The 13,681-nt window shown below is 41.1% G+C and overlaps 1 protein-coding gene across 3 annotated transcripts in view; it reads right to left on the bottom strand.

Annotated features, from left to right (window-relative positions):
- The window catches only part of UNC80 (unc-80 homolog, NALCN channel complex subunit), a gene marked incomplete at both ends in the record, with an annotated part of 134,769 nt that overhangs the window by 64,519 nt on the left and 56,569 nt on the right, over nucleotides 1–13,681 (bottom strand). For 2 of the 3 annotated variants that reach the window (XM_082483916.1, XM_082483917.1), the window contains 3 exons: nucleotides 4,741–4,906; nucleotides 8,980–9,113; nucleotides 11,640–11,775. In XM_082483916.1, the coding sequence (XP_082340042.1) occupies nucleotides 4,741–4,906; nucleotides 8,980–9,113; nucleotides 11,640–11,775 (436 nt within the window). Of the gene's footprint in view, nucleotides 1–979; nucleotides 1,184–4,740; nucleotides 4,907–8,979; nucleotides 9,114–11,639; nucleotides 11,776–13,681 lie in introns of all 3 variants that reach the window. The other variant, XM_082483915.1, reaches the window with a different exon arrangement.

The raw sequence follows: 13,681 nt of genomic DNA, 5'->3' as shown, positions 1-13,681 counted from the left end.
ACTCATACAAGGGAGAGGTTTCTTTGGGAACTTCACTGATCCCTGTGTTTCTTCTAGCCTTTTCATAGCCTATGGGCCTCCTATAATGCTAACATCAGCGCTGTTAAGAGATGGCTGGGGTTTAACTGTGGTTATTCCTTCCTTTCTCCTCTTTAACTAAACTGTGACTTGCCAAAGTCTACAGAACAGGCAATCTCACTCTCCACGTTCACCTACTGAAGCATCTTTTGGGCAACATAAAAATGGCCATTAAGCTTGGGAGGGTATTTCAGCTCCAAATGTATCTGAACTGTGGTTTTTGGTTAACACACCTATCAGAGCCCCTTTAGTTCAACTGTGATGGAGATTTCGCATGGCGGGATACACATTTTGTTTCTGTATGATAAATGTATGGGGACCCATCTTTCGAAGACTAAGGCAGGCATCTGCAAACTGTAACAATATATGTATATGCCAATATGTAGAAATATAGTATGCAGCATGTATGCATTATGTTCTACATATAGGAATATATATATTACATGTCATATGACATGCCTATGATATCATATGCTACAGAGAATATGAAGTGCATGTCTGTACATATATATCCTATCTGTTAATATGGACAACAAAATATCATATGACCTCACATATTCATTATATCATATGATTTAGGGGTGTGCGTATGTGCATATACACACGTGCATGTGCTCCCCTAAAGACAGCATGCGTTCAGCTGTCAGGCACCAGCATTCCAAGAGTTCATGCTCTAACACAGAGCTCTGAATTGACCACCTGTGCATGGAGCTGCCGCTGCACCCAGGATCCAAACCGTGTTCCTCCCAGGCCCTAGTTCAGGCAGTGCCTGAAAAGGACTAAGTTTTTCCTAACCTTCTGGGGTGGGGGTCTCTTGCCATTTCTAGCTCTGCTGCAATCACATCAAGAGTTTAGGTCCTGCCTATTGTCCCCTCCCTTTCCACCCACTTGTCTAAGTTACCTATATCAGTGACAGTGTCCCTGCTGTGGGACAGCTGCAGCTCCTCATTCTCAGACTCTGAGTCCTGCCGTGATAACTTGGTGCTCTTTAGGCTGCCGGCCCGGCGAATGCTGGAAAGGGAACCCCCCTTCTTCACCCGGAAACTGCGGGTTCCTTTAATCTGGAGCAAGCGGGAGCCTCCTATCCTGATCTTCCTGCTGGGAACTGTATTAAAAGAATAAAAGAGGACTTTTTTCCCCTTAATTTTTCCTCATTTAAAAAAGAAAGATATCCTGGCCCTCCCCTCTCCCCCGACCCTTTGCTGCCAGTCTGTATTGCAGCATCTTTTCTTCTACCAAGGAGTGTGGGGCCAGAGGCTCCTCCAAAGCCACCGCCAATGCAGCTCTGTCAATCAGGCAGTAAAGATGCTTTACAGAAATGTGTTCAGCACCTCACGTCCTGGAGACCTGGTACGTCGCCTCGGGCCTTGTCTGTATTTGGAATTAGCCCTCGTTCAACCACCAGCAAGTAGAGTCAGCTGCTCTAACAGAAACCCAAAACGTGGACAAGGAAAACCTACGATTCACACCAATTTGATTCCATTCCTGCCAGGAAACAGGATCTGCCCAATGGATGTAAATTGCAGTTTTCTTTGCCAGCCCCTGGGGTTTACATTAGTGCAGAATCACCTCTTGCTAGGGATAGATGGCTGAATCCCAAGCATGAACAAGGCACCACGGACAAACCTATTTTCCTGTGGGCCTGGCTTCTGTAAACCTCACTGAACTCTGCAGTAGGAGCAATTATTTATTCATACAGCACGTGTGACTGCAGAAGTGTAGCTTGCTTCATGAGGTTAGCACGCAAGACTTCTTTGAAGTAAGATTTGCATAAATCCGTGTCTCTGCATGTTACTCTTCATCATTAGAATGCTTTAGAGGAAACAGGAGCACGTAGATCCTCTCCTTCAGACAAATCAGCAGCTTTCAGGCATTAACAACATCCATCGACACTCTGCATTTTTGATGAGCACAGACATGAAATGGTTCAATGTTCAAAGCACCAACCGTTTGCACTTTCATTCTCCTCTTAGTTCAAAGGCAGTACATGGCAGTATGTCAGTCCAAATGTTGCAACACTCAGTCATTTTACTGCAGATCTAATCAGGCAAGGCCATGTGTGATCGGTTACCTTTTGGTCTGTTGTTGAGAATGAAGAGGATACAGCTTTTTGGATACCACGGGTAAGCAAAATATTTTAATAGAATTGTATTTTGGCTTCAGGAAAAATCAAACACACCTTTACGCCTGAGAATGCCCCTAATTCCTCCAGAACTCAATTCCCACTCCCATTTCCAGTGGCTAATGTCCTGGCCGAAGACAGCTGGATAGGTTTTGAGAGCTACTCCTCAGGCCTCATGAATCATCTGGGCAAATCACTGTTGAGTGACTAGAGAATCTCCCTCCAAGTGAGCATGCTGAGTGCCTTAGCAATCAATACTACTCGAATTCTGTTCGGATCAGCCTCAATACAGTGGCTCAGTTCCTCCGAATGCCAAACCATTTAAGCCCTTGTAACTGCATTTCATGAAGTCTGCAAAATCCCATTTTAGCATGCAAATAATACATACGATCCTCTGAGAGCCTGTATCTACCTAGCTTTAGTGTCTGTACTTCAGACCTACCTGGAGCAGATTCTATACAGTAAACTCGTAGCTTTTGGATAGCTGTTAAGCCACACCTGGGGTGAGCAATGAGAACAAAGTTTTTAACACTCCAGAAAAAATGAAAGGAAACAGATTAGTACTCATCAAAGAGGTTGAGATAAAGAAACCTGTCGCTGCAGCTGAGAAAAATTTAGTTACATTTACACAACAACATTTTCTTATCTAGAAAAGGGTAGATTACGAAAGATGCTTCTGCATCTGTTATGTTTGGCCCAGGTGGATCCCCAGAAGAATATGCTGTGGCCAGAGAAAAGAACATAATTATTGTAATTTTAAAATATAACATTATATTTCTTTTATTTAGCTTCCAAAACACTGCAAATACATTTTTGCTAGAGTATATTAGTATATTAGGATTCAGCCTTCCTGCCATAGTCACTTTTCCCATCTCTAAAATGTAGTAAAGAGGCAGCTTTAGTAAAGGAATACTACATGACATCTTAGGGAAAAGGGAGAATGGGAAAAAAACAACTTAACTGAAACTGCAGGGAAAATGTAGTTTAACAGAGACAAAGATGCAGAAAGTTAATTCTATCTTTGCAAAAAAAACCTCAGTTCTTCATTATGCCGGTAGCACAGTAACACATGAAGGAAAACCTAAGTCAGCATTGTCTCTAAGAAAAATAGGACAGTTAGAAACTGGCCACCAGTATTTTCCAGCAGGACTGTATGCTTGTAGGCATTCTCCCACTCAGGTAACATCCCAGTGGATGGGACTGCTGCCAGAGAGGCTGAAAAGTGGTTTCAAGTAATTGTCATAACTATCTTCAAAAAAAAACCAAACCCAAACCCAAACTTTTCCTCATCTAAAAAGTTAGAGACATTTTATCCCACTGATCTTAGACTGTCAGACAGACTGTAAGGCTTTGTCCTTTGCTGGGCTGCCAATATGTCAAAGGTAGTAAAAAATGAGCTTAAGCATGAATTTATCCATCTCACCTTTCTTAGGTGGATACCTAGCTGTCTTCACAGGAGTGACTGTCCCACCTGACACAATTTTGGAGTCAGTTTTACACCATGTGAGTCTTGGAAGCAGTTCTAATATTTTCTGCAGTAATTGTGGCAGGGTCACAGCTGAAGACAATGCAAAATTTATCCAAAGCCCGCTGAAGTCAAGAAAATCTCCTCTGAATCATTAATAAAACATTACAGTTCCTAGAGGATAACCAGCCACAGACTCCATTCTTTTCAAAAAATCATCAAACATTTATCCTTTTCAAACAATCATCAAAATTATCACTCAAACATCTGCGCCTTTATATGGCTATTATGAGACAGGATTTAAACAATTCTAGAAAACTTGTTAGAGGGAGAATCATTTACAGGTAACTGTCTGGCAGGTTAGCCTCTAATTGCAATTACGCACGATGACTGTATATTGTATTGCAACACTTGTACCATCAGATAGTATGTGAGTTTTGCATGAGATGGCTCAAAAATGGAAACGATCTGCTGTTCTCAGCAAACACAGTGAGCTTGAGGTTTGCTTGTACAGTATACAGTATGTTGGTAACATTAATCTGCTAGCCATCAAAAGCCACAGAGGTGTGTGTTTTCATGTGGTAGCAAAGAATTCAAGAGATCAAGTGATCAACCACTAATTTTGTGAGATGCCATGACTTCCAAACCAGTACAGATTTTCACAGAAAGTTTCCAATCTTCCCTCCTATCTGTGGTTTTCCCAAAATGAAAAATTGTAATCAGAATAAAAACCAAACACGAACACTTTTTATCTTTATTTTTAAAGTGAATCAAATAGTGATGCTTCTCTCAGCACCCCACTGAGAGACAGTTTCAAACAAGGCATCCTCCTTTTCAGAAATCCTGCAATGCTCTTAATAGGTTTCAGTCATAGCAGCGTTTTATAAAATTTAACATCTTTGCTTCTCACATTTGTTATATTGAACCCTGAAGGCCAGAAGCGCCTCAGAAATGATTCAAAGCCACGTGACTCCATGGCCGCCTGCTTTTTAACACAGTCTAAGCAAACGAAAACATAAAATCAAGCGCCACTTCACAAGCCCTGAGAATACAAAAGCCTTATTGTCTGACAAACCTTTTTTCTCCTCGAAGCCAACCTCAGATTTGAGCGTGTGGCTGCTGCTGTGCAGGGAATCCTTTGAATCTTCGTTTTCATCCAAAACCCCAGCAAAGCTGATCTTTCTTTCATACCTGTGCCGGTCCATCTCAGGGTCCAGACGCAGCCTGCAGCTCTCCAGATCCTGTAGCAGAATGTAGACCACACAGATGCGCAGGCAGTATGAGCCCCCGCGCTTTTCACTGCAACCGTAGAAGCTTCAGGAAGAGCTGCTTCAGATGGAAATTTAGGTCTATCACACAGCTCTCCATCTACCCTGACACTTTCTCATCCCACTACTCTTTGGGCTTGCAGCATGCTGAGTCGCACTGTAAACACTGTCAGGATGAAAGAGTTAACGAGGTGTTAACACACATTTCTGGTTAACACCTCTGGCTCACGAGGGGGAAAGCACATAAATGGCCCCTAATGGATAGGTGGCAATAAAAGGTGGCTGTTGCCCGAGGTGCCGGGTGGATGATTAGGTCTCTACTCCAACAGGCTCCCTGTGATTGATTAGGGAATGCATTGCCACTGTACTCATCAGAGGCAGAAAAGCTGAGAGAAAGCTAGCTGAGAGTGCGACAGCCATGACAGCATGGCCCAGAGCAAGCTTTCGGTGTGCAGATCGGGCTGAAAGGACACAGTGGGAAAAAAAAGGAGTAATAAAAATATTGACTGTACATAAATTCTGGAAAATCAACAGCATTGCACCAGAGAGAAGCTAGTTTGCACCATCAGTTTCTCCTGTTAACAGAAATGGTCACATTTGTGCCACCTACTGACTACTGGTTTGGGTCAAAAAAGCAAAAGTCCTAAGATTCCACAAGCTATGGATTATCATCCACTTTCTTTAACCACAGCTAGAAAAAGCGAAGAAAGACTGTGAACTCCCACACTGGCATACACAGTTAAAATGCTGGGCTCTTTAAGAACATAATTTGTTCCTTTTGACTGGGGATGTCATCAGCTTTGAGATCACTCGACCCAAAATGGAACTAGCTCAAATCTAAGACAACACAAAGTTCCTTGCTGTGAGGAAACAGCTGATGAATCTGAATGATGACATCACTGAAATTATCCAAAATAGTTATTACAGATAAAATTCTATAGGCTCAAGAGATCTCATATGGGAATTAGCATACAAAACACCTATATAAGTTACTGGGAGCTACTTGAGTAGTGACAAAGTCTGCTACTCTAAGAGTTGGTTTGAAACAAAAAAAAGGGTTTCTCAAACATATGTTCTAGGCTGAGCTGTGCTGAAATGGGTTAAATAACCTATTTAGCACCAGTCGAAGGTCCAAAACTATTTGCAGTCAGCTTTGCATCTCCAGGGAAAATTATTATGAATGATTGTCAGAAAAGCTAAGAGCAGATTGCCATAAGGGAAATATTTTTACTTTGCTCAATAACAAAACTTGGGCTACAGAAAGGTGGGTGCCTAAAGTAATGATCCATAGTATCTCTAGCACTGAAAACTTCCATGTAGTTTAAAACTTATCTAACATAGTTTAGGATATGAAACAAAGGCTAAAGCATTTCAGGATAAAAATCTGTGATCAAATCTGTCTGAATTAGTGCAGCTGCATAAATCATCATGCATAAGATGAGCCACTATAGCAGTACAGCATAGTCAGAGTTCCTCTTCCTGGAGTGTTTAACACATTACTTCTCCCTGTTGTTTGTCAACATGCTTACATTGGAAATTACTTCCCCCACAAATTAACTGACAGAATGAAATACATTGTCTCAGCACACAGTTTGACTCTCTCTATCCTTCAGCAACTGCTAAGCTAAAATGAATGACTTTCCACCACAGCAAATGAGAAGTCCCAGTTCTCTAGCTCTACTGTGGCAGCAGTAGGCTTCAAAAGAATGTATTCATCACTCCCAGCCATTTGCAGAGTAGGCTTCTATCTGCTCCACCAGCTTCAGTAAAAGGCTTTGAGTCAGGAGTTGCCTGCCTCACTCAAACATAAGTAAGGGTGCTTATGCACTCAGCCTGGCGAGTCTGGATGGACTGTGGGTTGTTAAACTGGTTCACCACAACTAGTTTAGGTGCAAATGGTTCGGTTCTTCAAAGCTGTGCTTCAAATTCTGTGCTCGTATCTATGGAATACCTGTAAACATCAATGGAAGTGAGATTTGGTCTACTGGAATTTCAGCTTTATGGACCATAACGTTACGTACATGAGTCTCTCGTGTCCTGTTTTCAGCTGGGATAGAGTTAATTTTCTTTGTACTAGCTGCTGTGCTTTGGATTTAGTATGAGAATGATGTTGATAACACACATTGTTTTAGTCACTGCTAAGTAATGCTTATATTAAGTCAAGGACTATTTAAGCTTTCCATAGAAACTGAGAGGGAGCATAGACAGGACAAGCTGGCCAAAGGAATATTCCATACCATAGATGTCATGCTCAGTACATAAATGGGGGTTGGCTGGGGGGCAGGAATACACAATTGCTGCTCAGGATGGGCTGGGCAATCGGTCATTGGGTAGTGAGCAATTATATTGCATCACCTTTTTTGTATATTCTTTTGCCATTATCATCATCATTATTGTTATTTTCTCTTCCATTACTGTTCTATTAAACTGTCTTTATCTCAACCCATGTTGGTATGGGTTTTTTTTAACTTTTTCTCCCTCTTCTCCCTATCGTACTTGGGGGGGAGAGGAGGAGTGGTCGTAGTTGCTGGCTGGGGTTAAACCACGACATCTTGGAAAGGAAGCATCACTCCATAAATACAAAAGCTAATATTTTAATCTGGAGTGTTGTTGGCTCTTCTTCCCACCCTCCCACCACCTCCCGCAAAATTAAAAGAAGCACTCTATGGCCATTTTCTCTAATAGGCTCTTGCATAACGTGACCTTAGGGTTTCTGGTTTCTTCTGCCTACACATCACAAAATAATTTCTCCTCCTTCTCTCCCATATACAAGTCTGAAAATCTATTAATCAGTTGCATTTCTATCATCTGGCACAAAGGCACAAATTTCTGTTAACCTTCATTACCCAACATATTCTTAATTCCAAGCCTAACTACTTTACTGAGATGAATTCTAAACCGTGGTATTATCCTGCTTTTGGATGGAGTCCTTTATTACATGGTAAAAATATCAACAAAGTGTTTAGGAAGACTCCTGCTGAATTTATCCCTGTTTTTTAAAACTGCCCTTCTTGCATACCTGTGGGCTGAGTCACTTCATAGGTCATCTACAGCCTTTGAAACCCATTTCAGAACCTAATTACAATAATGCCCAGCCAAATCAGCCTGTCAAGCACAATTGTCATCAGCAAAGTTTGATCTCAGTCTGTCATTAACAAAAATAGAATAATAGGGCTAAATCCTTCATGTTCACTTGGAAACTTCTCATTCTTTCTTTATAATTTTTTATCCTGATTTCCTAAAGAAATTAGGCTTAAAAGATGAAACTGCGTTTCTGCCATTCATTTCTCATCTCATTCCATGTTAACCACTTCTGAAGCTGATGGTCACCTTCAATCCAATTTGACAAAAGATAACTGAGTGCCTTTGTGAAACAACAGGCTGAAGGTGATGTTAAACTGCATTATTAGACATAAGAGAATCCACACAAGACTGAACCACTGGAAATCAGGTTTCATGGGTTCTGCTATTCACAAAATTAGTTGTCACCTAATCAGTCATTTAGCTTACTCTTAATGTCAGGATTTGCCTATGCCTTTCTCAGACTCATGGAGGTTTATTTCTTTCCTTGCTTCTTTGTCTCCGTTTCTTTCCTTTATTACCCCAGTCCCTTCAATTCTGTTGTCTAAACCAAGTCAAAAAATCCTCAACTTTCAAGCTCCAGAAAATTCTCAGTAAACCATCGCTTTCTCCCTACTGCCCTGTTCAGTTCTCTGCCAACTGGCCCTCCTAATCAGCTAGGCAGCATGTGAGCTGTCACCTCCTGCAGTCCATCTCCCACACCTCTCAGGTCCCCCACACTCAGTTTCTTAATCCATCTGCTGCTCTCTTCTCTATTTTGAAACTTTCTTGACCTTCTTAATATCTTCTTAATCAACCCATTTGATGTGCCCCGTCCATCTTCTGTTCACCAGTCAGCGGCTCCTTTCTCCCGGCATCAGAGAGCCACCTGAGTTATTATCCCACCCCACCTCTTCTCAGACAGGACCAGAGCCCAATGACTTCTGTGGGCATGGCTTCCTCTCCAAGGAGTATTGTCCACTTACCACAAGAGGCTCAGTACGTGGCCTGGGCATGTAGGGAAAGGTCTCTCGAAGGAAAGTGGTTATCTCCAGGAGAAGCTGGCAGGCTGCCATCTTCAGTGCAAAAGGACAACAACATTTGGTAGGATTCACAGTGCCTAGGAAAAAATATTTCTATGGTAAGCAAGATTACACAAAATCTGGAACCAAGAGGTGATGGACATTTTCACATATGGTGCACAATGCAAGCTGCACTGAAAAAGAGGAAAACCCAGACTTCTACCTATGCTATTTTTCCTACGCTGAAAGGAACACAGTCAAACAAATATCAACCCATATTTACCAGCACATGCAATAGCACTAGCACACTATAGGGTACTATAGTATATATTATATTATAGTAACACTACAGTGTAAAATACTATATATTATAGTATATTATGGTGAAGCACCTACTAAACTAACATGATTTTATAGCATTTTGTATAAACCTCATTTAAAATTAATAATGTTTAAAAAGTAGATACGCTTCTTCCCCTTTTACAGTTTTGCATTCAGCCAAATCTTCTGCAGTTCTAGAAAAGAGCCACTTTCAAATATAGAAAAATGTCTCAAAATACATGGAGTTATGACTAGCCAGCAAAGACATACTGTGCCTATTATTAATCACTACCCTGATAACTGGAAAAGACAGCCTCCTTTGAAGTCAGGCTTGTTTATTTGTGCAAAGAATCCAAATGTTGTTTAGAGATAATCAAGAAAAAACTTCAAACTGCTTAATCAAATTATACATTCAAATGCTTAACCTAAAACAAAGGGGGAAAGAGAAGAGGGATTATCGAAATATTTGAAGTTTTGTCTCAACTGAGACTAAACAATGAGCTTCAAAAGCCCTACACTTTGTAACCCATCTGTTGCCATTCAAAGCCTGAAAAGTACGAGGGATTCTTCAGTGCTTGATTAATTTGAAAAAATACTCTTTAGGACAATAGACAGCAAAAAAGTAAAAAAATTAGTTGTAAAAACAACTAACCACACCCATTTTAAAATAATGTCTGATATTACCATCTTCATACATTTCAGAGAGATTTGTGTTTTCACTTGCTTTCCCCCATGTTTGATCTAATTACTTTTTACAAAGAAACAGTCCAAATGAAACAAGTGAGAGGACACTGCAGGGGGATCAGATTAATTCAGTGATGCTTACTAATTCCTCTGTACACATTACCAGTAACAAATTATGGGCTTTGTAGGGACTGAAATAACCTGAACTACCACATACAGATGAGATGTACACTGTAACGGAATATCCAACGGCATATTTTATGCTCCTCAGTCTAGTCCCTACAACATACAGGGCACCTTTTGAAAAATCTCTGCCTTTGGCAAGAATGCAGATTGGTTATTTTCAGACCCTGGCTTTCAGGAGAGTACTTGAGCTTTTACATGTCTTTCTAGATCACAACCTGTTTGCTTGTCTTAGACTACCCTTTAAAAGCAGCTCTTCATCCCTTTATGAGTGTCTTATCAGTGGCTGAACAGGCACAAGAAAAACTATTCTGTCAGTTGGTCATAGGAATGCAGTTGTTCTTCCCCTTTCAAAAGTCATTCACGGTGCAGCAGAAGGAAAATTTGGGGTGCACCTTCCTCTTAAAGAGCCAATAAAATACCCAGAACAGCCACCCACATTCACACAGCTGCTAGCACGAGCACACCACATAGTGGCACATGTGAAGGTCTAGCTTAGGGCAAATACTTTCTCTTGACATCATCTCCCACAAATGCCATTTCACTGCTCCCACCTACTCCTCTCTACTCCAAAGTTGGCCTTTATGTAGTGATAAGAACAAACCCAGAACCACAGAAAAACAACCCCAGAAGATACATAAACAGTGCTTAGCACACTACATCCGATGGCCAACAAAAGTACATGTACACAGGAACCAGTACATTACAGCACACACGTATATACAAATGGTGTCTGGAGAGGACATAATGTTTGTTACCACCTTCACCTACACCAGTATGTGTTTTGACTTTATTTTGATTCACAGGGTGTGTTATAATTTGCACGCCTATCTCGACTTTCAGAATCAGTGATCACCACGCCCCCTTATGTACGCACACGCACAAATGTGTGTTTTAGTCATCTTCTTCTTATAGAGGTTTTTAATGATACTTTTTATACTACTGTGCTATATTTCTGCCTGAGAATCAGGCAAATATACTGAAGTCAAGATTTAAAAGCCTTTGGTAGAGCAGTGCCAATTCACATGAGGTGAGGAGATGACTCTTCAATGTTAAGAAACAGAAAAGCAGCTGATCTTACACAAATATTTTGGCAGAAATAACTGGGAAGAATGGGAATCTGAACCACTTTTGGCACTCAAGCGACAGCAAGACTCATAAAATTAGCACCCTGCTTATAATTGAGGTTGCCAGTATACGGGAATTGCAACTCACTGCCTGGTTTCACCCCCTTTTCCTTCAAAGTCTCTCAGTGCTGCTACCCATCGGTCATGTACAACCAGGCACGGAAAGAACAGGGGAGGAAGCTGGGGTGAAGGTGAGGGACTGGGAAATACAGCTGGGTGGCAGAGGATGAAAAAAGAAGAAAAATTAAGTGCTCCTAAAGCAGAGGTTCTTACAAGCGGGGGTTCTTGTAGTAAAGGGAGTCTCCTTACTGTCATCTAAAAAGTCTTCTTCCTCATCCTCCTTTCTCAGGCGCCTCTTGGTCTCTTCATCATAAATGAGGCCCAGCAGATTGGCAGGGCTCTCACTCTCAGCATGGCACAGCTCATTAAGGCGGACACCGATTGCCTGCAGACAGGGAGAAAGAGAAAGCACAAGGAGGTGAGAATTTCAGACCAACTCACTGGTGGTCAAGGGCTCAGCTCCATGAAGGCTGTGGAGATGTTCCAGCCAGAACAGCATGTCCTGGCTTTATTTTTATTGCCTGTGAAATGCAGTAAAGTAGAGAAAGGGATGATAGAAGATTAATTCCTACCAAAACCATAATTTATTTCCCCCTTTTTTCTAACCAAAATTTGCAAAGAATGTAAAATTTCAGGATGAAAATTTTTTGCAGATTCGGTTAAATAAATAAATAAATAAATAATCCCCAAACTAACACATGACAGGCAGGAGGAGATTAGGTCATTATTTTGTATGAATTTCTTCCACTTTTCTTTCTCCCCTTGATACATGTGTGCCAAAGTTTTGCTAAGTCTGAGAATACTAAGAATATTTAAGAAACCATCTAAGAACTTAAACTCAGTTTAAGAAACTATCCTGTGAGTTAGGAATCCAGTAACAGTCCCCGTTTCCTCCATAAAACTGTTGAATACCTCTGAGAAAGCCTGCTTCCATCTTTAAAGGAGACTGCCTGACGCACTTTCCAAAAACGAGCTGACAGTATGTGTATAAAAGCTGGGAAGGTGCATAGGTAATAGTGTGGAGGGGACCCACGTAGAAAACACAGACAGATTTCCACTGAATACTGTTAAACTCTTCAGAAAGGCATTGATCGTTTATTCGTGGCTGTTTGCCAGCACCATTATCAGCATGTAAACAGCCCTCATGGTGCTGTCAGCAAAGCTACAGATGAGGGTGTGTTAGAAAGAAGAATGCTCTCCTGCTGACACTTTAGAGCTCTTAAGGATTTTCTTTATTTTCTTTGCTGCACACAAATGAAGAGAACACAGACAAGTATGTAAAACTTTATCCTGTGATATCATCACAGATATCATCACAGAGAGAGGAAATGTGTTTAATTACCGAGTTGTCTTCAGCACCTGCCATTTGGCCTCATTGGTTTTGGGATAGTTTCAGAGAAAGATACTACAGAGGATTTCTGAATTTTCTACCTATGGCCATGCCAGCACTGTATAACTTTCCTGTCTCGGCAGAAGTGAAGCAGAAATAGATAAACAGCCCCAAACAGGTATTAGTGTGGTGGCTCTTCCTTGCTACTAAGCAGTTCCTGTGAAATCCAGCAACAATGAAGAGGGTAGACTCCGCTACATGACGAGAATAAGGTGGTATTGTTGTGGTTTGCAAGCTGATGCAAATAGTTGCCAACCTCAGCTATCTGTGAACCTGCAGATTGCTAAATAAACTCCATGTCTCTCACAATTTTTTTCGCCTTTCATGTTTCAGGCATTTAAAGGAAGAAATGTTCTGCTTGCCTCCGCACAAAGCAGTAATTTATCACGTTATTTATTCTGTGTTGTCCACCCTAATATTAAAGTAATCATACATAATCCCACAGCATCCTAACTAATGAGCACTGAATTCCTAACATGTATTATCTGCATGAATTACCCTTGGTTTTCCTAGCAAACGGAGAGCATGACACACTTTAAAAGAAAAGTTTTGAAGTGCCTGAACAGAAGAAGCCAAAGGAAGTGACAGACTAGCCTGAGCAGAATAGATTTAGCATTGTATTATTTAAAAAGACAGCAGAACAAGTGATATTGCATGATTCAGTAGGCTCATCACTGTTACAGGTGGCCCAAATCCCACCTCATGTGGAAAGGGTTTACCACTGTTATGCTCTGATGGCTGTTAGGAAGACTGATTTAAAGGAGTTGGGTGGGGAAAATGGGTTTTACATTCATTCTTGGTCTCACTAAACTTTGACAATAGCATTGTATATCACAATTAGTGAGCAATGACAGACAAGCAAGGATCTGTAATGAGCACAAATTTTCAGCCTTATGTACTG

The sequence above is a fragment of the Vanellus vanellus genome (genome assembly GCF_965231255.1).
Source record: "Vanellus vanellus genome assembly, chromosome: 5".
NCBI lineage: Eukaryota > Metazoa > Chordata > Aves > Charadriiformes > Charadriidae > Vanellus > Vanellus vanellus.
This window is presented reverse-complemented; position numbering and strand designations above follow the sequence as displayed.